The 27,198-nt window shown below is 36.3% G+C and overlaps 1 protein-coding gene across 1 annotated transcript in view; it reads right to left on the bottom strand.

Moving 5' to 3' along the window:
- Positions 1 to 6,028: 6,028 nt before the first annotated feature.
- LOC129235197 (uncharacterized) overlaps positions 6,029 to 27,198 on the bottom strand; it is a 62,611-nt gene continuing 41,441 nt past the window's right edge. The window contains exons 3-11 of the mRNA XM_054868898.1: positions 20,084 to 20,167; positions 19,839 to 19,941; positions 18,274 to 18,680; positions 16,976 to 17,086; positions 11,642 to 11,808; positions 10,060 to 10,205; positions 9,148 to 9,228; positions 8,886 to 9,036; positions 6,029 to 7,151 (exon numbers count right to left, since the gene is read on the bottom strand). Of these exons, the coding sequence (XP_054724873.1) occupies positions 6,833 to 7,151; positions 8,886 to 9,036; positions 9,148 to 9,228; positions 10,060 to 10,205; positions 11,642 to 11,808; positions 16,976 to 17,086; positions 18,274 to 18,680; positions 19,839 to 19,941; positions 20,084 to 20,167 (1,569 nt within the window). The 3' untranslated portion in view covers positions 6,029 to 6,832. The remainder of the gene's footprint in view (positions 7,152 to 8,885; positions 9,037 to 9,147; positions 9,229 to 10,059; positions 10,206 to 11,641; positions 11,809 to 16,975; positions 17,087 to 18,273; positions 18,681 to 19,838; positions 19,942 to 20,083; positions 20,168 to 27,198) is intronic.

Raw genomic sequence — 27,198 nt, 5'->3', positions numbered from 1 at the left:
AAAAGGAAAAAATAAAAAAAATACATTAAAAAATGCTCGCAAAAATTATTTAAAAATATCTACAAAAACCTTTAATTTTTCTGCATCAGACAAAATTTCTTCCAATGTTCCAAGGTAATTAGAACATGAAATATAATTGTTTTCAAATAATTTCATGCCAAAATTTAGGTGAGCCTTCAATTGGAAATTCATTGCTGATCAGACCATTGTTGAACAAAACTTTTATTCAAATGCATCTCAAATTTTCAAAGTAATATAAATATGATTTCCGCAAACATACATCGATGACTCACAGTAGCTTCCCATCAGGGTGCCCTTGTCTTAACTTTAAGATATTACCTCGCACTCGTTTTATAAATAATTTCGTCGCCTGATAATTCTCCAACATATGACTAAAAAACAGAAAAATAACATAATAGTTTAAAATACTAAAAAAACACGCTTTAGTAGCAAAATGAACTAAGAAGTGAAAAATAATCTTTGGATGATAGTAGTTGACCAGTCACTTAATTTTAATGTAATACAAAAAAGCGTTGGGGGCTTCTTATCAGTTGTCTTGAATTTCTTCCATTTGTTGTCCAAGCAAAAACGTAAATAGACAGCACCCCACGCTTTTTTGTATTACATTAAAATTAAGTGATTGGTCAACTACTATCATCCAAAGATTATTTTTCATTTTTTAGTTCATTTTGCTACTAAAGCGTGTTTTTTTAGTATTTTAAACTATTATTTTTCTACTAAAGATGGCATCTGCTAGAAAGTTCTAAGTTGTATAAGAAACAATTTATGAGCTTTTTTGTTCCATTTTCGAAGGCTTTCATCAACCCAATTCATTATTTTGTGTATTATCTCAACTCCCAGTTGATAGCTAGGATTGTTGTATTCTTTATCTTTACTAATAATAAAGCTGAAAGTCACTCTGTCTGGATCTCTCTATGTCTGTCTTTCAGGATCTCTGTGACGCGCATAACTCCTAGACCGTTCGGTCGATTTTCATGAAATTTGGCTCATAATAAGTTTATAGCATGGAGGTGTGCACCTCGAAGCGATTTTTTGGAAATTCGATTTTGATCTTTTTCTTTTCCAATTTTAAGAAAACTTTACCGAGCAAATTATCACAACGTGATTGAGTAAATAACCAAATTATCATAACGTGGAACCGTAACATGGGCAAGCAAATAAACATAACGAGTTGGCGAGAAATTTGTCATCCATTATTTGCAAATATACAGGCGAACCAAATGACCTTTTAATTTTCAACTACGGGCAAAGCCGTGCGGGTACCACTAGTGTTGAATATTTTTGCGTTTCGTCTGACTGTTCGAGGCTTTTCTCAAGTCAAATCTTAAAATAACGTTTTTACACAAGGTTAGCTAATAATAAATGGCTGTTCATTTTCCATTTAAACGGAACTATAATGTAATTAATGGCTTGTAATATTATTTATGTTGATTGAACACTTACTCATAAATCCAATCAACCAGCAGAAATATCGCCAAAGTTTTTGCAGAAAGATTTCAGTAGCTGATCCATTTGGCAGTTTTTTTCAACGTCGCGGTTTTTGAAGCCAAAGACTACGTAATAATGTTTCTCAGCTTTCACCATGTAAAATATCGCCAATCAAAGAATCTTTAAAAAAACTTTTTTTACTGCGTAGAATAATCCAGCAACTAAAGGTAAATCCACAAACAGCAGAAAAACTTCCATTAATTTTTCTTTTTGCACAATTTCAAACAATCGCGAAATTTTACTGCTTATTTTGGAAACATTTCGGATGAAACGGTATAGCGCCAATATATGGTGACCAAAAGTATCTCAGCATCTGGCGACAATATCTCTGTAACGAAAATTAGTAACATAACGTTTTACAAAGTAAAGAAAGGAGGGGGGGGGGAGCATCATCGAAGGTATCCCAAAACGATTCTCGAAAATTTGGTAAAATCGCACCAAGAGCCTTCAATGATTGAAATTTCCCAAAATAACTAAAGCAACGGCGGCTACTTTTTTAAAACACTTCGTACTTCAATAGCCATACAGAGAATGTTTTAGACTCCATGGTAAAAAAAGGTATTAACAGATAAATCTTTTTAAACATGTGAAGATTAATTTCCTACTTTAGAAATTCTTCAAATTTGTAAATCAATACTATTTTGTTCTTTATAATTATTGCTATTTTAGTTTTATGAGTAAGGAAGAAGCTCGATTTTTAATCACGTCAAAAAGGTGTGTTAAAACTTTTTTCTCTTAAAACAGAAAACAAATGCAAATAACGATTGTTTCTCATAATTATTACTGACCCAGGCAACGCCGGGTATTTTTGCTAGTATCTTACTTGAAACTTTTGTTTCAAATCTTTCTTTCCATCGCAAGATTTAAAATACCGCCCTTAAAAAACATTGCTCCCTCGAGTAGAACATAATCTTCAATTTTCACACCTACGATACTAGTGCGATACTACACTGTAAACCAGTAAATCGCCACATTTTAAGTAAATTTTCTCATTTGAGGGCTAGGAAATGTTTTATTTTCCTTTCTAGTGACAGTTCAGAACGTTTTTCTACAAATATAACAAATAAAATATACTTTAACTTAAAAAAATCCCCTCCCCCCCTACTGATCATTGTGCTATGTATGATGATACCTTTGTTGTCTTGCCAATGCCACTCGCTACTTACGCCACTGGCTCCCACACTTTCTCTCGGTCCCACTCTTTTAAAAAAATTAAATAGTGAGACAAATTTAATCAATTCGGGATGAAGCTCTCCTGTTTGGCAGTCTCTCTCCTCTAAACTTGTCCGAGGAGGCGACAGCTGGCCTGCGCATGTTGTTCTCAGTGACACATGGCCCCTTTTAGAACAAGTCTCCCTTCTGTAGGCCATTAGGGCTAGTGGAAGCTGCGCACGCGATCCCAGGCTTTTGTTCTTCCTCCCTCGGTGTCGGGTGTTGCATGTTTACAGAGGCAGCAGAGCGCTCGTTTTAATCTCGTATGCGTAGAGCTCCCAGCGTTTTCTGGAAGATAAGGATCTTGGATAAGAATTTGCCATGCTGTCACTTATTTACGCTGGAGATTGGAAAAGTTCTATGAAGCAGGGGCGGTGTGGAAGGGGTCACTGTGACCTGCCAAAAATGGCCTTATTCGGCTACTTTTTTAGACTAATTCTTCTATTGAGCCATTCCACGCAGGGATGGCTCTTTCTCCCCCGCCCCCAAGTTCAGTGGCATCCCCCCCCCCCCCCATTTTTCTCAAGCTTCTTTCCCTTTTTTATTTTCTAGCTCTCTTTATTTAATTGATTTTTTTAAATATGTTATTATATATATATTTTTTATTTTTTTTTTATTCATTTGCTTATTTATTTATTATTATTATTATTTTATTAGAAAAGTTCTGTGCTACGCCAATGACACACACACGTTAAATAAATAAATGAAAGGAAATATTAACAGAATAAAATAAAACAAATAACTTTTATTAAAAATAAATCAATAAATAAATTTAAACAAATGAAAAAATTGACCCCCCCCCCCCCCCGGATTTTTTTTTTTTTTTTTTTGCGCCATAATCCCTCCCGGTGGGCACCCGATTCCACGGACAGCGGTCATTTTGTTCAGCACATAACGCCTCGTATATTTCATCAAACATAACACTTTAACATAAATGAACCAATGTTTTCTGCTCAATAAATTACAAACTTATGTGGGGTATCTTAGGCGAAAAATTTCGTTATTACCCAAAAAATTATTACTTTTTAATGAAGTATAACAAAGGGTTGACTTTTTTGTGGAATGGCTCTATTGCAGTTTTTAAATGCTCGAATGTCCCTTTTCATTAGACTTTGGTGTGTAAACACGTATTTTATCTTTCGGAAAAATTTGGAGTTCTATTCGGAAGACTGAGAATATCCATCCTACCAAACATTTAAGTTTGGAACGCCCCTTCTGTCAAAAATGGGTGTTCTCTATAATTTTTGAATTTTGCGTTGCGTTAGAAAATTAATCTTTAAAAACTCTATACATAAGTGTTTTTTTTTTTTTTTTTTTTTTTTTTTGTGGTAGTTCAGTTGAACAATTTTATTTTCTGTTGTGCTGCGTCGTTTTTACGTTTCATATTTAAAATGACATTTTTTCCTCAATTTCTTTTTCCACCGAAATAAAAATTATTTTAGATGAAACACTCTGATTTAAGCTAAATAATCTAACCGAGGAACCACATGAACAATGTATTGATGAAAAAAAAGTTAAAAATAGGTAGCAATCGAAGGAGCATATTGAGACTATTTGCCCCGATTCCCACTCTTATCGAGACATAAGGTCTTAAAGTCTGCCGAAATGTTAAAAAAAAAGCGCCAAATCTGAAGATTTATCGAGAAATTGAAGGTGTCACATTTAATCGCCTGAAGATGGGATCTTCCGTTTTCAATTTCGGAAACTCGCTAAATTTAGTGACTTTTCTTAATATTTCGGTAGACTTTTAGGATTTCATATTGCGATCACGGGGGCACGAGGATAAATAATTTATGAATCCAGATTCATATTTTACTATCTTATATAATTAAAAACTGAGCGTATGTATCTATGTCCAAGTTACTCCTCCCGAACGACAGTGAACTGATCATCGAACCAGGTATCGATGGATTTGTAATCTTCCCGTCTTTATGTTTGGCTATTCAACATAATCCTCCGATAATAATTAGCAGAGATATCAATTAAAAACTATTAATTAGGAAACTTAGATTTCTACGTAAAATCCCCATTTTTTCCTCCATTCAAATTATTATTCAGTGCTTCATCTCAACTTCCCACAGTAATACTTGTATTAAAATTTGTTGAGTGAAAATAATCACTGAGAAGAAAGATATGCCTTTTTTTTCTCTCGAATATGAACAAATAATATTCTGGCTTTTGTTTTGAGGCTTTTCCTATAATGGGGAAATTAAAAGTTTTTCTCTATTTCGTTGTTTTTCCGCAATCTGTCAGGAATTTTTAGATTTTTTTTTGTTGTTGTTGTTTTTGTTTTGTTGGAATTCAAGCCTGATTATTGAACACGCGTCACTTGACATAAGTTTTATTTTCGAGGTAGACCGTGCAAAGCCGGACGACGCAGCTAGTACTCTTTTAATTGCTGCCTATTTAAAATGTTTTCCTCATTAGACAATCGTATGGTTTCCTGAGAAGGTATTACGTTCAAATAGAGCAACTGTTAACCGCTTGGTTGATTTGATGACGTCAGTGACGAGTGTCCCTTGAATGATTTCATATACGATTGACAAACCGGTAGAACGCGCCTTATTAGTCACCGGTTAACTGGTTGCTCTTTTCGAGAATACCCATTATAATATAGTTTCATAAGACTGTAATGGAGACAAGAAAGACAAGATTTTATAACGTGTATTTCTTTTTTTAATAAAAGACAATCAAACACACATAAATTAATATACATACAAATTCGGGTGGCCGAAAAAAGTCAATCTTTTTACACAGTACGCTTCTTTCGCACAGCACACTCCGAACGGCATTCACATATATATATGACTTTCTCTCTCTGTACATCTATATATATAATAGGCAGGCTTTTTTCTCTCCTCTGCCTGAATTTATATGACTTTCTATGTACATACAAGAAGATTCCTATGTTCTGTGACATCCCTGGTAGCATTCAAGTGCACAGTTCTCTTATATACTATTTTATAAATCAAAAGCAGTGCATATTTATAAGCGTACACAGACCGAGTATGCTTTGTTAACGTATTGCGAAGTGAATGAGAAAATATATTTTTCAATCATTGTGCATCTCGAAGTTGTCATCAGAAAAAAAAGTCGTTTTTTTTAAACACATGTACAGATATTTACATATAATAATACAAGATATAATTTAATGGACTAGCATAGATTCGATTTCAAATATGTGTAGTTTATTTTATAACTGCACATATTGGTTAAATTTTCATTTCAGGCTCCAATTTTTCGAATAAATTTTCTGCTGGTGCCTTGGAAATTGTACAGAAGTGCATATATATATATATATATATATATATATATATAAGACTTTTTTTTTACATATAAAATAAGTTTTTTTTTCCTTATAAACATTAAAAAAGCATACTTTAGGTCAAGCTTTAACGAAATTTTAAAATTGATGTTCCATGTTTCACACAATGTCACTATCAGTTTCAATGCTTTCAGAATTTTTTACAAGCAAAATTTAATTCGTATAGCTTCAACAGAACAATTATCCTTTGACTATAGCATTACTTTTTCACTTTTAAGCGCAGTCTCTATCACAAATTGCTTCAAACGATGAAAGAATAATTCTTCAGGGGCTATTCACAAAATACGCAACGTAGGTGGGCTTATATCTCGAATAGCGTCATAGGTAAACGAAATTCTAACAGTTAGAACAATTTATAGAACCAACTGAGAAAAGGTTTTTATTAAGAAATGTTCGAATTTAACTGTTCTTTTAAATTTAAGGCATGAGAATGAAAAAAAAAGTACGAATTTGAAAAACATTGAAACGAAATATATTATATGCATAAAAAATGCTTATTCGTTCCTATATTTACAAAATTTATAGTTAAATTATATTTTAAAGAGTAAATGAAAACTTGGGAAAAGTCGCGCATAAAATACCGAGAAATCATGCATTAATTTTTAATACTAAACGCTTTGTAAAAAATAAATCACAAAATAACGAACTATAAAATAAGGAATGTTAATAGAAAGCAGTTTTGAAAAGGAAACCCGGACTTGCCGCATTTTTTAAAAGAGGAATGAGACCTAAAACGTAAAGTGGCGAAATTTGCAAATAGCCCCCGAAGCTGAAGACCTATCTCTGCTACCGCACGGAGATAGTTTCTATTCCTAGCACTTGCCGGATACTGTTATCTAGCCGGACCAGGTCCGTAGTGCTGCTCCCATTGTCTGTCATCCGATCTGCCGGGTTGCTGGGCTGGCGAGACAGTGGCATCGGTGCGCCCGCATTTGCCCCGCTGTCGAATTTCGTGCCCGTGAGCAGGGGGCTGCAGGTCGCACTGGCTTCGAATTCGTGCTTGGGCAGGGATAAGATTTCAATGTGTGGGTAGACCTGGTGGAAAACGTCCTTGGTGATGGTGAGTTTCCGCAACACGTCATTCAAACGGAGATAATTGCATTGCCTGGAAAAAGAAAGAGTAATATTTCAGTTTCTGGAATTTAAGTCTTTAAGCTACATTGTTATTTTAAGTAAGCTAGCGTATCTCGACTTTTTCTTCAAAACAGTTCTGTTTCATTTAAAAATCCTTTTCTAGACTTACAGCATATGAATTGGTGGAGGAAAAAAAGTTGTATGTAGATTTTCAACAATTTTTTTTTCAGTGAAAACTGAAAATTAATATAATCCAGAGCAGTGACGCAGCGAAGGAGAGGAGGGGGGGGGGACACCCCTTAAAGTCATTGGTTTTTACATAAATTCAAATCCTAATGCAGTAGTTTTATGCATATGAAAGGGCTGTTTTGATCAAGAAAACCCTCTTCAGAAAGTATTTCTAGCTGCGCTAGTGGTCCAGACAATGAATTGTGCTTTTAGTTTTTTAACACGGTTAGAAACTGCGGTAGTTGGCATTGGCTTTGTAAAAAAAAAGCGTTCATAATTGATGGAAGAACGTTGTATGTTGCAAATCTGGTTTGGGGTCTTCCTTGCAATAGAAAGTGAGTAGGTAATTCAATGGAAAAACGTTGTATGTTGCTCTCAGTGGCTGATTCAGTGTATTGCACTATGCAGATTCATTTTTTGGCTGTAGTGAAAAGTTGTTGTTTTCAACATACAACGTTTCTCCCGCCATTCATTCATATAAGATTAAGCTAAAATATTATATTGAGAAAGCAGAATTAAAAAAGGTAATATTTACTGGTTTCGTAATTATTTAAGGGTTAAATAACTACATTAGGGGCTTATTTCGGAATTCACACAGAATATTTCGACTCTGGATTGAAATTCATAACTCCTCCCTCATACCGTCTCAGTTTGCGTAATTTCTATGCGGAGACATTTCAAGGAGGACTTATGGCGTCATTTCGAAGCGAGATGCTACAGATCTTTTCTGGAATAGGGTAAACTTTTCAGATACATACGTCTTTTTTTTTTTTGCTTGGATGGGCAATACAGAATGCAAACAAACACTTTCCACAGTGTGAAGGTTTCTCATTTGAAGTGCGTCTAGAAGGAGGCAGGTCGTTTTCTAGACATTTATTTTTTTTTCGATGAAAAATTGTCGCAACTAGCTATAATAATTCTGTTCCGGTTAGTTGAGCTATAACCTTGACAACGTTTACTAGTAAAATACACTGTTCAAAAAAATTAGGGGAGCACATGGCTTTAAAACTAAGAAAAATACTATTACGGAAACTAATTTCCAATAAAGCCTCCATGTTTTCTGAAAACATGAGGATAAAACGTCAACTTCAGAAGCAAATCTACGTTTCTGTCGTCGAAAAGCAGAAAAACTATACAAGGGCAGAATTCGCGATTTAACAGAAGCCTATTTTTTTGACTGAGCAGTAAAATTCAACAGTTTTTTTTTTTTTTTTTGGAAAATACCACGACACCGTAATTTTACCGGATTCCATGGCTCGACGGTTTATCGGGAGACTGGAATCCGGGCTACCACAAAGAATTATAGCAGACGATGTTGGAGAGGCATAATTTCATGTTCGTTTCACTGTTCTATAGGAGTAAAGTTCCCAGTCAAATGTTTTCTGCTTCTTTTTTGCTATATAGCATCTTAATGCACGGGTATACTCCATTTTATACTTTTGCAAGGCTACCTCACAACGGTTTCTTCACTATTGCGATTGCTCCCCTAATTGTTTGAGCAGTGTAGTTGAAGTAATAACTAATTATATATACTTACGCCTTACTACTAGCAGCCGACAACAAAAGTCTGAAGGTGGGCAGGTGGGGTGAATCGCTCACTTCGAACAAGAAATCATTGTCTCCCTCTCCGTCTGATGGCGGGTCGGACGGAACACCATCGAACACATCGTAACCACAGTCTTCGGAATCTGAAAAGAGACCACAAAAGTTTGATCAATTATAAACACCCACATTCCTGTTGAATCTTGATGCATTATTAATGAACAACCACAGGCAAGAAAAAAATAAGAAGTACTCACCAAGACAGCGTGCAGAACCCCAAAACCTCCAAGGCAAATGAGGTCTGCTATCTACTTCACCACTGATGTCGGCAAAGAAACCTGTGAGGAAAAAAAAACTAGAGTCAGTTTTATTGCGCTCGACTAACAGCAAGTTAATGTTTTAACTCACCAACCACTGAAAGAAAAAATAAAAGCTTCGATGACTTTATCGATACTTGTTTTCTATTTATTTGCCTATTTCTGACGATGATAGACGATTTATTTTATTGCAATGGTCTAAAAAGCCAGGGCGATATACAAAGGGGGGAGGGGGTTCTTACTGGTTCAACCCCCCCCCCCCATCCAGAAAAGTCCAGTAATGTTCGTTTATTCTTAAAAATTTCCAAAAAAAAAAAGTATTGTTTCAAAACTCAAATGTATTTTATATGTATATTAATTGCATAAAACGCTTTCATAATAGATAACTCGACGACTTGAACATTAGCATAAATAGCTCAAAGCTCCGCATGAAAGTTTTTAAACCCTCGCCGAAATTATTTTCTGGTTACGGCCCTGTAAAAGGCTGCTCAATCCATTTGCACCAATGAAACATTTTTAAGCAAATATTTTCACTTTATTCCCAGAATTTTAAGCTTTGGCTTTTAAGAGTGATACATTCGGGCATAAGGCACTATTATTCATCTCATCATCATGAAGTATCAATTTTCAAAAAGTTTTCTTGCATTAAATATTATTATATTTAATTTAATACGAGATGTTTCTCACATAAAAATAAGTAAAAAAATAAATAAATAAATACAGATTTTAAACATTTTGTTGAGAAAATAAATGCTAATAAGTTACTTTATTGGAGTTTCGAAAATATTCTCTTTGCTTGACCATTCGGCTCAAAGATATAGAAATGCGATGTAGCAAATGAAGCAAACTTACCCTGTAGAAATTCTGCCATCATCGGTGATCGCGCCAGTTTCATTGGCTCCAGTCCCGAATAAGTAGCAATGGTCGGATCGGCACCATACGATAGAAGTAATCTCACTATCTCTACATGGTCATTTTCGACGGCATCGTGCAGAGGTCTGTAACAGGACAAAAAAAAAAAAATTGTCCATTCAGCTTTCGATGTAATTGTCTTTACATGTATCAAAAGTTAGTACAAATTTGAGCTTTATTTAACTAATCTCAAAATTTTCTCCTCAATTTGCTCAGTTTCATTTCTTGTTTTTTTTCATGAACCGTTACAACTGTTCAACTAGCATTTATGAATATTATTATATAGAAATTTATTACATAGAAAGATATTATGAATATTGTTATATAATATAATATATATATATTATATTATTATATAACATTATTACATTATATAGTATTTAATTTATCTTAGTTTTTCTGAGCACCAATCTTTCATCCTTATGTCAAGAATAGAATTACATATACAAATAATTGACCTATCTAGCTATACTTTTGTAATATTAATAGCCTATTTATTGTCTATTTTTTCCTATTAATTTATTTAGCTATTTGTAGCCGTACATTAGCAGATTTTTTGGATTATCACTGCGCAATCTTGCACTACATGTTAAGTTAAAATTACATTTCTAACCAAAGTTGCCTATTTTATTTTTTCCAAGCAGAGTAAATGCTGACAATTTTGGATAACATATACATAAATTATTCACAGCATTAACCACATTTAAAATATAAATGATTCATTAGTAACAATTCGTTTTTAACTGTCTTCCAATGCATTTCTGCAATTTTCAATGTTCAGAAAAGTTTCCAAATGTAAGAAAACAAATACCTCTTCATCCTCCAACGTTTCTAGAATACAGTAAACTCCCAATTTTCTGCATAAATGGGTGGCACGAGTGCTGCGGATAATAGAAATCGCGGATAAACCGCAAAAAGGCTAAAGTGAGATACAAATAAGAATAGAATAATAGAAATCGCGGATAAACCGCAAAAAGACTAAAGTGAGATACAAATAAGAATAGAATAATAGAAATCGCGGATAAACCGCAAAAAGACTAAAGTGAGATACAAATAAGAATAGAATAATAGAAATCGCGGATAAACCGCAAAAAGGCTAAAGTGAGATACAAATAAGAATAGAATAATAGAAATCGCGGATAAACCGCAAAAAGGCTAAAGCGAGATACAAATAAGGTAAACATTTTCCTTCCTCAAAACTTAGCTGCATTGATGCATAATACTTTCTTCAAACGGTGAAAATAGATACAGTACAGGAAAAATGTTTTGTATTTTTGCACAATAGAACTTAACATCAATACAGAACAAGTGTACATACGATGCAGAAAGCACAAAAAATTAATAGATAAATAAAACAAAAACAACTGAGTTTAATTTTACAATTTTTCGGCAAAAAAACATTTGCTATTGGTATTTGCTTTTTGTTGCGAAAATACATGTTCCTGATTGTTGATTGACTCGCGTATAATCAGTAGTTTACCACATAAATACGAAATTACAAATTCTCAACACTTTTAATTACCTAATGCCGCCAGCAGCACTAGCATTCACATCAGCTCCATATTGCAGCAAAGCTCTCGCAATATCCAGATGGCCCCTCGAGCAGCATTCGTGAAGGGGCGTGTATCCAGCGTTGTCACGAGCATTCACGCTCACGCACTTGGTCTTAAGGCAATAGGCGACAGCCTCCTGGAAAATACAAAACGGAAAGATTCACCCGGGGAACAAACATAACTCTATCGAAAGATACGGATAAAAATAGCCGCGTATCTTCTCTTTTGTATACGACATGGGTTTTTTCACTGGCTCTTTGTGACGCATAGACAGAGGTTTGGGGAAAAGATCCGATATTTGGTTTCGATCTAAGTACTTTTTCGGAAAGGAATGGCGAGTTTTTCAAAACTCCAATTTTTGCCAAAAAAAAAAAAAAAAAGATTAACTTGAATTTTGAAGTCATTCAAAATTTTTTTTCGCAATCACGAGTGTGTTTTTGGAGGCGCTTGTATGTGTATGTAGGCGTGTGTGTGTGTGTGTGTGTGTAGGAGAGTGTGTTTGAGTGCAGGCGTGCGCATTTCAAGAATGTTTGACGTTAAATTTAACTCAACGAAAAATAATGGGTGATGAATTTCTCGCCAATATGGCATAGTAATGTGCTCGTCCATGTTATGGTAATTTGCTCGGTATTGCTGCAGAGTAAGCCGGTCGAAAATTGAAATCAAAGGACATCAAAACAGTCAAATAAGAACAATAAGCAATTCGCGATTGCTCAAAAAAACGGATATGCAAACAGAAGCAAGTCTAGTTTAAAAAAAGAAAGAAAAAAAAGTTCAGACATTTCAAAATTGCAATTATATTCAAGGGCGCCCATATAGGAGGGCAGGGGGGGGGGGCTAAAGTCCGCCTTAGAAATAAGAACTTCCTAGCTTTTAGTACTTTTTTCTTTGCAAAAATGTAAAAACATTTGTTCTCAAGCCATTAATGAATAAGTAATTAAAAATGTCAAATTTTAATGACTCTAATCAGTAATGAAATCTGTTTCCATGGGGAAACTATCCTGCTAAACCATGGTTAAAATATCTGAGCCCCCTCCTACAGTTTTGCACATGAGCGCCCATGATTATATTTCCAGATTTGCCGAACCGGTAGGCAAAATTTTCAAATAAAAACATTTTTGGAAGGTCACAACGACCTCTCGTGACAAGTACAAATGTATTTATTCATTTTCATGTATACTAATATTAGTGCTGGTTCCTGATTGTTGGAGGGAACGTTACTTTAGATTGATGGAACTTTCGAGGAGTTGTAGCATAGTAGGAGATACATTCGATTACAGTTAATTTATTTTATCAAAAGTACACAGATTACACATTTTGGCTCTAATTTCAAACATTGCGAAATATTTTAGCTGAGTTGTGTTTTTTAAAACAAAATTCTATCACGTTTTGATTAAATATAAATGCACGAAAGTAGAACATTCTATTCCATTCTGCATTTCCCAGCAGCAGCAAAATATATAACTCGTCAAAAGCTTTGAATGTTGAACAGCGTATTTAGAAACCGAGCCACAAAAAAGAAAAGCCATTTGGCGGAAAGAAATTCCCAGAAATGCAGTAAACTAAGATAATTTCCATAATTTGAGAGGAATTTTTCAAAAGAATCAATTTTTTTTACACATAAGCCATGTTTGCTGTTGTTGTCTTCACCTCCAGTTCATTCGGAATTAAAAATAGCTCATCTCTTTCGGCATGAAGTCCCTGATGCAAGTTAAATGGCAAACGCATTCTTATAATGGCAAAAATCCGGTGAAAAAGAGCTTCATTAATGGCAGAGCCTACTTCTCCACATTAAATCTTCTTGTTGCATCGGTGCTACTTGTCCGCTTAATAACGAATTCTAAAACACTAAAAAACACCTCCACGGAACAAACTTGACTCCTCTGGCAACAGTCAAACACGGAACGATCCGCCGAGAAGAATTTAATAGGGCCACACGTGACAGACACCGACGGAGAGAGGAAGAAAAAAAATGAAAAAGATCTCCTAAAGACGGGAAGGGGGAGGGCAGCCATTATGCATGAACCCAACGTGCTTATCGAAGCGAACGAACGGCAGATAATGGGGGGATGCAATCCCATTGTGAGGAAAAGTAGGCAGAGGGCGAAGTGAACAATGAGTGGAAATATACTGGGAAAGAAAGAAGAGGAGGAGGAGGGGGGGGGAGAAAAAAAACTAAAAGCGCGGCATTTGTGAAACGGGAGAGGAGAATTAAGTGGTGACGGCCCGGAGAGTCATTAAAAGCAACGTCGCGCTGACGCTGCTGCAGCCTTTATGTTTCATTTCTCCCGATGTCTGGTGATTTTTAGGGCCTCGTTTCGAGAAGAATTTCAGCGAGGGAAATCGGCCGACGTTATTTATATCTGGAGCGGGGATTCGGCGCGAACATCATCGGGGGATGCGGCCACTCTGAATTCCGCCGTCATTTTAATGCAGAAAAAGTACCGCCAGCATCTATTCATTTGTTTAATATTTACAGCAACGGGTTTATTTCCGGAACTATTGATAGCTGTTTATCTTTCAGACATCTCATTTTCTACCTTTGCATTTTCCCAAACAATTAATTTACTTTTGTAAAAATTGAGAACAACTATGATGAACTTCAGATCAAATTTGAACATTATATAAAACATTTTGCAATGCTTTTGAGCGTTTGTCAAAAAAAAAAAAAAAAAATTAGATTTAACTGTAGTGTTTTTTAAATCCCATCGATTTTAGCCACCAAGGCCGAGGTACTGAGGGCCCGTCCGATAGTACAGGGCCTGTATGTTGGGCTGCATGAGTTTTTTAAATACTACTAGAGACCTTAGGACTGCAGGTTGGAGAAGTTGATAGCATTTTTAAAATAGTCTCTTTCAGAAAGCACTTGTGTCCTACTAGTCCGCATCAACTACAGAAAAAAACATTTGCGGAAGAAACCCCTTTCACTTATGAATATACTAGTGGTGCCCGCACGGCTTTGCCCGTCACAGAAAAATTAAAAGGTCTTTTGGTTCGCCTGAATATTTACAAATGTATGGTGAATTTTCTCGCCAATTGGCTTGTACCCATGTTACGGTTCCACGTTATGATAATTTCGTATCTCGCCAATTGGTTTGTGCCCATGTTACGGTTCCACGTTATGATAATTTCGTAATTTACTCGTCCATCTTATGATAATTTTGTTCTTAAAATGGGAATCGATAAAGAACCACATCGAATTTTTGAAAAATCGCATCGAGGTGCACATCCCCATGCTACAAACCAACTTTGTGCCAAATTTCACGAAAATCGGCCGAACAGTCTAAGAGATCCAGACATCCTATAGACATCCTCCGGACATCCAGACAGAGAGACTTTCAGCTTTAATATTAATAAAGATTACGTTTATACATACATCTAATCATTGTTCCAGTTTAGCTAAGTATACTCATCTGTTCCTACTAATTTGTTTTTGTCTAAATTCATCTTCACCTGTCGGGAAGATATTTTGATACCCTTTTCAGGTCTCAAAAGACAAATTTTCTCTTAAAAGAAAGAAAACATGATTGCATAGCAGAAACTAAAAAAAAAAAAAATGATGTCGCAAAAAACGGATCATTCACATAAGTAATCTATACCAAAAATGAACTCATCACAAAGATTACGATCGCAAAAGAGGAAATATCACAAAATGATTACATTCATTTACATAAAAACAATTATTTGAAATGACTAAGGATCTCCATTTTATCATTTTGTAAATCAATGATTAATTTAAAGAAAAAACCATATTAAAAGTTCTAGATCTTTGCAAATCTAACCATCTAAATATTTTAAATCATCAATATATCAGCTTCCAACTGATTTTTTCCCCTTTTGTACTTATGTACATTATTATTAAATCTATCTCCTAAAATGTTTGTTCACCTGGCTGTGGTTTTTTGTAAAATTATCGTCTGCTGCGACTGCATTGAATTTTATTTTATTTTATAATCGTCTGCAATGTTCTTCTTAATATCTTTTCCTATTTATCATCTGCCCTTTATATTTCTTTTTTGGCTATAGCAAAAAAAATGTGTCAGAACAGTTTTTTTAGTTATTGTGATGGAATGACAAATGTTTTTTTCTCACCCTTAGTTGGAGGAAAATTTATTTATGTTACGTATATGTAATTAAATGTCTTCTTTTATTTAAAGTACGAATTGGATTTATTTATTGAAGTCTAGAATCATTTATTTATGGAATTTCCTGAGTTGAAAGGAGCAACACTAACTCATATACATTTATTCAATAACATTTTTGTTTTATGCACAGTCATACATTTTTATTTTCTATCTTTATCTCGATTTGTATTTGTCTCTCTGCATGACTCAATGCACCCCAATCTATAATAACGCATCCCCACGTGTCTCTCCGCTCACTCGATCAAATCGGCCGGCATCATCTATATCCGCTCCGGAAATTTGTCATGAATAACGGTAACTACCAGAGAAAGCATCAAAGGAAGACCGAACTTGAAGCGAGAATTAATTCTAATTACCTTTTTTCGATTATTTACCGGGGAAGACGGGGGAGAGGGTTCAAAGAATCAATGGTTGAAAATTCAGCCCTTGTTTCTAATTAACATCTTCCCTCATCTGTAGGTTTTCATTCAAAAACGTTTAATTTGTAACAGTTGGAACTCTCTCTCGGAAATCCGAATCCCCGGTGGAATGTGCTCTCTCTGCGATGAATTGCGCTTTTCGTGATTATTTCGGGCAAAACAAAAATGGAAAATCCTCTTGATTAAATCGTCAGGGCACTAATCCGGGTAACATTGTTCTTTCGCACAAAGCGAGTCGACGACAAAAGGTGATTTGAGAGAAGTTGCAAAATTAAAATCGAACTGAAAGGAAGAGGCAGTTGCTGCAAGACATTAGTTACAGTTCGTTAATTTTTGACATTTTCATCCGAATACGATGTATTGAAAGAAATTTGAAAAGAACGCGAGGAAAATGATGGTGCAGAATAATTTGTAGACTTTGTATTTACTCAACTACGGCGACGTTCGATTTTAGAACAAAGATCTATGTAATCTTTGCACAGCGGACGATAATTTTTGCATTTTGAGCGAATTCTGTGAACAAGACCTGACTAATAGGAATATTAATTAGTAAACATAAAGCATGACGCGCGTGCGTGTGTGTTAAATAACTCCAGAAATTCTTGAAGTATGAGATGCTCATTGTTGAGAGAAAGATCAATTTCAGGGCTAGCCTTGAATAAGCATTTTTGAATGGGAATCAGAGTACACTCAAGCTTTATACGTTAAAATGTATAGCAATTAAGATACTTTCACTTACAGGATATCCTAATCTTGCTGCTCGGTGTAAAGTCGTCTCTCCCAATGCTTTGTTGACCATGAGTCGTTTCATTTCGGCAGGGATGGCGAGGGAACATTGTGTATTCGAAGTCTGTAAAAAAGAAACATTTTTTGTTAGATTTTGCTCATGCTTCACACGATCAAGAAAACATAATAGTAGAACTTTTTACCACTTTAGAACGAACCCTTATCTTTAATATAATGCATTCATCGAAAGCTATTCCAAATTGTACTTTTGTTTCTTTTCTTGAAAACACCAAACACATTTTGTGTAAAGTCTTTTAATCAAAAACCCAGAAAATTTAAAACGTTGAAAATTCGGAAGTTGATATCCATAGAATAATCTGTATTTAGTTTCGGTTCATTGAGCATCAAAATTAAATTTGTGTTGTTGAATTTTATTCAGTTTCGTGTACCTCAGAAATTTTAGTGCCTAGATTAAGTGAACTTCAACGGTATAATTTTAAGCAATATTTGAAGTAGACCGACCAGTAAGTGAACAGATTCGACCGGCCTCTTAATTTTTTGAGCAATCACATTGCTTACTGTTCTCATTTGACTGTTTTTGGCGTCCTATGATTTTATTCCCCCCCCCCCCCCCGCCTTCCTCTGAAGCACCACCGTCGACCGGCGACTCCCGATGCTGCTCCTCTGGCGAGCAAAGTCGCCAGGTTGCGTATATATCCTACACACACATACATACCCACACAATCATGCCTGCACACAGACACATACCTCCCCCCACACACACACTCACATACCCACACACACACACATTCGTGATTGCGAAAAACATAATTTAAATTCAAGATGGCAAAATTCAAATTATTTTTTTTTTAAAATAAGGTTTCAAAAAAAAAAAAAAAAAATCTAAGACGATTGGACAGAGTAGTAACTTTCTTCAACACACTAGAAAAAATGATAACAAGATGCTGTTTGTCCACTCGTTGAGTGTATTCATTCATTCGGTTGACGCCTTTTCTTTCCATTTCACTCCCCCGAAAAACGGTTCACCCACATTTTTAAAGAAATAATTACAGATTTCAATTAAAATATTTTTTTACTGACATGTACCAAATGCTTCAGTTTTTAACGATTTTAAGATCTTTTGAAAATGAAATAGAGTTTAAGTGTTCATTCCCTGCGGACGGTCGCGCTATACTTAATAAACTTTTCTTGCCACTCCTCTTAGATTTTGGGCTTCGCTTAGAACTGTCAGATCTGACTTTAAGATAAAACTAAATCAAATTTATCACTCTTTCTTATTGCGCTACTCACTTTGTTCGCAGCGTTAGCCAGCTGCGCCTGCTTCTCCTTCACACTTTCCTTGGCCTTCCTGATCTTGAAGACGATCTTCCCGTCGCGCCGCTTCTTCCGCAGGCGGACCACCGCTCCCTTCCTCTGCTTGATGGCGTGCCACTTGTGCACGTAGCGCCGGTGGGCGAAGCGCAGCGTGAGCTGCGACAGTAACTTGCGGGCGTGCCGCACCGCCAGCTGCCGGTCCAGTGCGGCGCGGTCGGGCTGCTGCGCCGCCGGCAGCGGCCGCCGCTGACGACAGATGCGGGCGAGTAGCCGCTGACGGATGCGGCGACGGGCGCGGATCGCACGCAGGCGGTCCTCGGACGGTGGAGGCAGGCGGCTCGCAGGGATGCATGGGAGGGTGACTTCGGGGGTTTTGGCCGGTACTGCGGGAGAGAGAAATTCCGACAACAATTAAAACGTGCACAAGCAATTGAAAATATAGCGTCGGCGTTCAGGCAAAAGTCAATAATTCCACAAAAAGAAAGTAACAGGCTGCATGGGGGAGGGAATCCTGAAATATCAGAATAGAAAATGGTGGCATCCGTTTTCTCAGCTTTTTTTACCGTAAAATCTTGTTTTATTGTACGATGTTACGAAAAAAAAAATACGAAAACTGGCTACTTGCGCTGGTCAAAAAGAAGGAGATGCAAGAAGCGGAGTTCGAACCTGCTTTTTCCACGTTAACCCCGATACTGACTGGACGTGAGAAAAAAGAAAGAAATTATGTGCTTCGCACTCAATGTTACGTGGCTTACCAACATACCAAGAGGAATTGCAATCGTTTTATTTTTCTGTTAAAATTTACTGTAAAATGCTTTCTGGTGTAAACAGTCCATCTCACAGTAATATTGACCCTAAAATTGTCCGAAACTTTAAGTGTTTCAGCGAATTCAAATTTATTACTAATTATTTTCTTGCATAAAGTAATCTACACAATTTAAAAAATTTACTTCAGCTAACCCTATTGTATGAGTTAAGCTTACCAGTGCCTTTTTTAATCAATTCTTAAGAGGCTTGTTGCTCGAGGCCAAGTTCTCAATTAAGGCGGGTCTACGCAGAGACTTGAAAGTGTGGCACCAAATTGCAGCAAAACAAATATCTCAATTTTACCATGTTGCAAGTTCGTGTGTCACCTCTCATTTGTCGTCGTGTGCAGAATATGCACACGACGATCTTTTCTTGCGATCATGTTTTTAACACGAGTTTATATTCTTCCGCTTTGTTTACCTGCATTAACAATGTGCAGGCAGAGAAACCACTTTTACAGAAATTGCTTGCCAGTTCTCAATCGAGGCCAAGTTCTCAATTAAGACAGTTCTACGCGGAGGCTATCGATAAAATGTTTACTATTTTTCACAACGATTTGAGCTCAAATCGATAATAACTCAAAACTGCAGTTTTGAACCATGACTTTTGCCTGAACGTCGACGACATAGTATAAGTCCTAGCTCTCGCCGTAAATTTAAAACAGGAAGTTAAGTTAGTTGATTACGACATTGTAATTAGAACCTTTTAGATGAAAAGTCTAAAATGATTCTTACCTAATATGGGCGATTTTGGAATCGAATTCGGAATGGACACATCAAGAGGTTTTTCCACCACTACATCCCTTCTCAAAGGTTTTTGGATGTCTTCGGGCTTGTGCTGCGAACAGAAAGCTCATTTTAAAAAGATTTTCAAAATGGGACAATGTTTAAAGCAAAAACTTGGACTAAAAGTTTCAAATTTTGAGGCGAAGACCGTTGAAGAGAAGAAACGAAATTCCAATGAGCTAATTGACTCTTACCTGGTTGTAATTGAGAGGCGGCTCTGGGATGAAGGTATATGGACACTCTGGAGCTTCTGGTGCTTCGTTAGCAAAGGCAGTTGGCTGCAAAGAAGAAAAATCGAATCTCAGTACAAGTGGTTTTTAAATTTAGGATTGAATTTTGTGTAATGGTTTAAGCGAATCTTTCCTTCGTACATAATTGGAATATTTATCAGCTGCAGATATGTATGACAATGACTAAAATTTTTACACATTGTTAAGATAATTGATTAAAATTTAAGTCGAGTCTTTCACCCTCTTAACCTTTTTTTTTTTAATTAAAAAAGAAGGTTTCTTAACCAGAAACACATGCATACAATACTCATAACTGCACAATTTTAACAGTTTTAAACCATTCTAATAGCTGTTTGTGCAAATTTAACATTGATTTCATCAATCTCCAAGCTATTTGTGAAATTTTAATATTGTTTTCAACTTATCGCATAAAGATGCACTTTTTTTGGTCTGTGTGTGTGTGTGCTTGAAAACTACCTAAGCTTAACAAGCAATGTATATAATGCTACACCATACTTCAAAATTATAATGTGATCATCCAGATAAATTTCAAATGCTTTTCCAAGGTCACGTATACAATAACGTAAACCTTGGCAAAAGTATTTCCGACCTAACGGGGAAAAGATTAAAATTTGTAACTCATTATTCTATAAGTAATTTATTTGAATTTCTCCCGGAACATTTTAATCTTTTCCCACGTATTTACACCCTATAGAAATTGATACAGCTAAAAATTAATTATATTCTTATTGTTAGTATAAAACTAGCATATAGTTATACTCTAAGTGAAATAAAAAACCTCGTTGGAACGTATATGCTGCCAAGAAGGCAATAAAGTTCTGTTCTGGTAAACCCGGCATGATCGAGTCTTTACGGTAGCCAGCCAAAACTCCCGAAAGCGAAGCGGATGAGCGGCATTTCCTGGTGACCGAGAAACTGATAAACGCACCGCAATTCCGAAAAACTGGCAAATACTAATAACAAAAAGGAAAGCGAGCTTATGCTTCGGAAGAGCCCGAATTCCGGGCATTTTCTGAGAAGGAAGGGTTCTTCTGCCGCATCCTACTCTGTCTCTTTTCTTCTTCATGGTTTCCTGTCATTTAGCAGACGATGTCATCACCACGCAAACTGATGACAAACGACAAATGTAACTTAGTTTATTCAGAAAAACAGAACGGGTTATTTAATTTGGATATACTTCAGGTTTACATTATGCAAAGTTGTATTCAAAGGGAACAGGAGCACCTGTACCTAATTCTTATCCTCCTAATACCCCCTACAACAATACCTCTAAAAATTTCAGGGGCACGGTCTGCGTGGGCACTGGGCACCCTAGTAACAAAAAAACAATATACGAAATATGGGTCAGGGCATTCTTTCTATACCTCCTTGTTAATACACGTACTAATTATAAAGCACCGTCTTATCAATGTTAGTAGAAACGTATATTTGTATTAAATTTTAACGAAAAGGAAATAAATTAACTATTTTGAATAGTTACTACGTAAGTGAAAACCGTATTACATTAACATTTGAATTTTTTTTCTTCTGAGTATCACATACCGTCCAAATCAGTATACTTTGCCCTAAACCCAGAGATATTTTTTATCGCTTTCACAAACATACGTCACGCATTCAAGAATGGAAATGCATTAGTTAAACACCTGACAAGCGATTTTTCAAGCTTTGCTTTTTGGAGGAAAAATTAACAACGTAAAAGAAAAATGCAGAAAAAAGCAATTAAGAATTTTCAAAATATTACATTTAAATGTATTTTCTTTAATATGGTGAGTCAGACAGTCTAAGTATTATGCTATGTTTTTACTAGGTTCCCTGGAGTGAAAAGTCTAAGTATTAAAAATCAAAATCTTCTTTTCCCAGTTATCTTCCATTTCACACATGCTTAGAAAAAGTTTTTCTTTTTCCTTCCTTTTATGAATAGAATTAATCACTATTGTGGTCTTAATTGTTTACATGTATTTCAGTCCTCGAAAGTTCACTACTCTAAAAAAAAGAGAGTATTTTCAGGCATTGAAGAAGCCACAGCAATTTGGGTTAGTCGAAATCTGGTTTCCGGTAGAATCGTTTACACTTGTTTATTCCATATATATCAATACATTTCTTTCCAAAAACAAAAAAAAGGTATCTGACTATGTGTAGCGTAAGCCAAATAGAAATTCAATTCACACATAAAGAAAGCTTCCATCGAAAAGATTTCAGTAATGACGTAAAACTCGAGCCACCGTGACAGCCCAAAATTTGCCCATTTCCAAATAATCCGTTCTTTTCTTTCGTTACGCAGCGTGGGTGAGGTAACCGAAAAACGAATCTGTTATTTATTTATTTTTTTAACCATTCACCAGGTCTTTTTCCGGAGTTCAAGAATGACAAGAAAACTCAAAAAATAACGAACTCTATCCAAAACATGCAGATTCCGATCTGCACATATTTCTTTTTTGAGGAGAAGGGGGGAAAAAATCTTGATGAGAGGGGCAAGTGTGGAAAAAAATGTACAAAGAAATGAATGGTGAGATTTCCATTTTTCTCCCCCTCCCCCATTTTATTCGGGGGTCGAATCTGGAGAAAAAAATGGTGAAAGAGAGAGAGAGGGAGAAAAAACTGCGCGACCGCGGCCGTTAAAAGATTCCACCGAAGCGTTCGGAAACAATTACGAGTGCAGATTCACCTCTTGTCTCCCCGCTTTCTCGTTATGCACGTTTTCCTTTTCTTTCTCTCGTAGGATTTTTTTCTTTTTCTTTTCGTTCTTATTTTCGCTCCGTCTCTTTCTTTTTATTTTCATTCGGCTGCCGCTTCGTTCGTCATTTATTATTTATTTTATCGCTTCGCCTTTTTATCTCGGTTCGGTCGCGCGCTCTTCCCAAACGCCCGTAGGAAGCGGAAAGAGAGGGACCGTCTCGCCGCTTGCATCGGGAAGGACTCCCGATTGGAATCGGAAAGGCGAACGTTCTTTCCGTTCATAAATGCTACGGACTTCTCATTCAGAGATTTCATGGAGAAGGGTAGACCGGCCCGCAGTTGCATAGCGAAAAACAGGTATAGATAAGAGTAGATGGATACAGATAGATGCATGACATAGTCAGACACATAGAGATAGATCGAGGCATAGATGTACATACAAATATAGATGGATATATATCAATAGACAAGTACTAATAGAAATAGGTATAGAAATAGGTATTCTTCGTAAATATTACGAAGATGCTTCATAATAGATGGACCTAAACAGGTATGGACTGATAGATAAACAAGTACAGATGGATAGATATTAATAGATAGATTAAATAGGCATAAACAGAGTGATAGCTTCACTATATAAATTGATAGATATAAATTTGGCGCAGTACGGTCATAAAATTTTGTTCCTTCATGAGAGAGGCTGTAATCCCTGACTCCCTCTTGTTACTCCACTACTGATCAGTGAATTAACAAACCGCAATTTTATTTATTTGAAAAAAAAAGGTTTAAAAACATTTTTCTAGGATGAATTGACCGTATAGTAACTTCCTTCTATGTAATTCCAAAAGGAAAATTATTAGAAAATGCCATGTTTGTACTGGTCGGGCGATAGCTCTATTTCCTTCCGCTGAAAATGAAATATATCGAACCTCGAAACATGTTTATCCAGTGTCCAATTGATGCACGGGTCCGTGAACCTGAGCACCACAATTTTAAGAGCACCAAAACAGCATAAATTTCTCTCCTCCTTTTTAAGCACACTTCATGTGACAATTTTAGTGTACATTTTAGCAGGGTTAGTGTTAGAATATTCGACAGGTTTTCTAGTGCACCACTCCTTTGAAAATAGCAGAAGGATTTTTTTGTAAAGCTGGCACCAACTTTTACCAGGGTCTGGGCATCATTTTGACTTCATTGGATCGTACGTACTTATTTTCATTAGAAATCCAGCTGGAATTCTTTATGCAAAGTTAATCAATTCCAATTGGAACTTCGATCACATATAAATAAACATCTGACATAATTTCTTTTTAAAGTTACTAAAGCAAAAATATAATCATTTGCAATTCAAGGTTTTTGAATTCATAACCTTCCAGGGGGGTGGGGGACACGTAAAAGGCTTAAAGGTTGACCAAAAAAAGTGACATAAATTCAAATGGTGATTATTTTACAGTTTAATACTTTAGCAATTGTTATTTTCAAACGATATGATTAACCGAAATGCCCGTACACATTCGTTTCTCTCCCTCTCTTTTTTTTTGTGGTAATGCGTCGCATTATTTTCTAATAATGCAATTATACTAAATCTCTATTTGGTATCTCTACAATGCAAGCTGAGCTGTAGCATCAGATACGGTGTTTGGCGTTTCCCACTGTATTTACCGCTGCGAAATTGGTATATTGTGGCTTCCGAAAATTAAATTTTTTAATAGAAGCATTCAGTCACAGGTAGCCGTGGTGTTTTCAGGCAAAAAAAACGCACAGCGCTTTTGCTATAGACAGATAGTTTGATTTTTTCTAGCAACTAGTTCTCAACTAAAAAATAGATTGAAATATGCAAAAACACTCGCTTTGAACATTTTAAATTGCAGCTTTATTTAATTCTCACAACTAAACAGCTTTCGATTGACCAGATCTGAAACGACACATTTCTCTAATGCCTTTCAGCAGCAATGTAAAACCATTGCGAATTTGCTTCTAATGTCTCCCGATGGACTGGGTGGCACTTCTTATTGTTGATAACCTTGGAAAGCAATGCAATATGTCCACTCCCGCCATTGGAAGATTGTTTAATTCTGCAATATTTATAAAGTAAAAAAACAGCTTCAGAATGTGAAGAACCTCTTTCAAAACAAATGCCACAAGGTGTATAGCATTTAATCAAATGTATAATATTTACACATTGACTACAAAAATTTTAAAGTAATTACGGCCGAATTAAATTTCTACTCAACATTCAAATAGCTATCACTGGCTTTGAAGGGCATAAAGTACGTGAATACAGATTCATGCTGTAGCATATTGTAAAAAATTAATGCTTTATTGCCGTGCTAAGCACAATAGTCGTATAGGCACTTTTTCTCAAAATTGAATTGATGCCACGAGTTGGTTCATCACAACATATGTTTTACCTATTTTCAATGTTTTATGGCCATTTATGAATGGGAAATATATATATTTTTTAAATCTGAAATTGTGGAATCTGGCCGAATTATATGCATGTGACAAGCAGTAATTGCAAGATTGTTCGAGCAAAATTTTTTAAATCTTTCTCTCTCTCTCTCCTCCCTTCCAGATTATTTTAATAAATAATGTAAACATTGGTGACTGAAACTAAAAGAACGGAAGAAAGAAATGTATATCAACAAGAATTTCCAGGAAAAAAAGTTTGCAAAAAATTTATTTTGAAAAAACTTTTCACTCAAAGGCGTACCCAAAGAAAGCAGTACGCACATGTGGAGATATCGGGACTTGTTTTTCTCTCCTTCTTCAAACCTCGAAATACGTCACCGCAATATATAACCGGTCCCCGTGCGAGCGAAACGAAAAAAGATCCGACGCGTGGTTGCGAGAGCAGAAGGGAGGGGGAGTGACAACAGCGGGAGAGAGAGAGGACTAGCGGCAAGTGAAGTGGCACGTCGTGTGGGTGAGACGAGTAGGGGGTAGAAAAAGTGAGGGGGAAAGAGAGAGAGAGCTCTCTAGACACCGATGCCTGCAGCTGTGTGTGCGGCGAACGGAGGGAGGGGGGGCCGAGAATCGATCACTCGAACCGACTTTGCCCCATCCCCCGCCCCCCACGGGCAGAGAGACCCGCGTCGCCGGAGCCGCTGATGAATAGCGCCTTCCGATGTCGGGAGCGATGCGGCGGGGTTGCCGTGATTTGGCGACTTTGCGCCGAGAAGGCGGGTGCGGGGGGAAAAGTTTTGGGCGCAACAGCTTAGCCTCTTTTTTCCCGATGGGTGCGGCGGGGGATGACGGATTATTTGCGGGGGCAGAGGTGTGAAATCGGTGACGCGGGTGTTGCGAGGAGATTGATGACAACTGGCATATATGCGCGGACTATTGTTTTGTGACGGATGGGAGGAGGGGGGCTATTCACTTTCGAGTACCTGACTTGTGGGCTTCTTGCTCAGCGTCAGCGTGATCAACCTTTTGCCTCTCGCGATGTGCAATTGTCGTGGTGCAGCGTCGTATTCACAGACTAGTTGGAAAAACTTGAATCATGCGTCAAATTGGGAGTATCTATTAGATTGTCTTTCCAAGCAGTAATAATAACTTTTATCAGGACTTGATTAGCTTGAGACCTCTACATACCACTTCTTGTTAATATCACATAATATTTCACTGAGTAAACAGAATCCAGGCTATTTAAAAAATGGAAATAAGTTCTGATGACTATACGACTCCCAACTCCCGTACGATGTCGAATATTCATTTCAGAGCAAAATAGTTGCATTATTTCACAGTTTAATGACCAATTATACCCACTGAAATATCCATAGAAACATACACAAAGGAAGACACTAGCTGTTCTTTTATATCTATTTTTCTTGCTATCTTCAGACTAATAAAAACAAATACTGAACATTAGGTACTTTATGCAAACATATTTTTCAAGAAACTAAATGCGGTTCGAAGAACTTGTTTTCTTTCTTTGGGAAATAAATAGAAGCAATGATTTTGGAATTACAACAAGGAATTTGAAAATAAGGGTTTGGTTAAACTCTGCTTTTTAAACTAAATGTCAATAATGGATGTGTTCATTGATACTAAAATTATATGCTGACAATACATAACCAAGGCTTACTTTACATGGTAGGTTTCAAGGAAGGTTAGCTCCTGTACTACTTTTCGATTTCATGTGGGCTCGCATACTTGTGTTGATAGAAACACCGCCCTGTGCATAATGTTCGTCAAAATCAAATTATGACGCCAACCTCTATACTAGTGCTTTGTCAAGGAATAGACACCAATCTATATCGCTGCATTGTCGAAGAATTGACAACAATCTCTACGTCAGTACTTAGTCGTGTTCATCGAAGCCATGCTTCACATTTGTGCTTTGTTGAGGAATCGACACCAATCTACATCGCTGCATTGTC

This window comes from Uloborus diversus, chromosome 2 (genome assembly GCF_026930045.1).
Source record: "Uloborus diversus isolate 005 chromosome 2, Udiv.v.3.1, whole genome shotgun sequence".
In the NCBI taxonomy this organism is placed as follows: Eukaryota; Metazoa; Arthropoda; class Arachnida; order Araneae; family Uloboridae; genus Uloborus; species Uloborus diversus.
The sequence above is the reverse complement of the archived record's forward strand: the minus strand, read 5'-3'. Positions and strand labels throughout refer to the sequence as shown.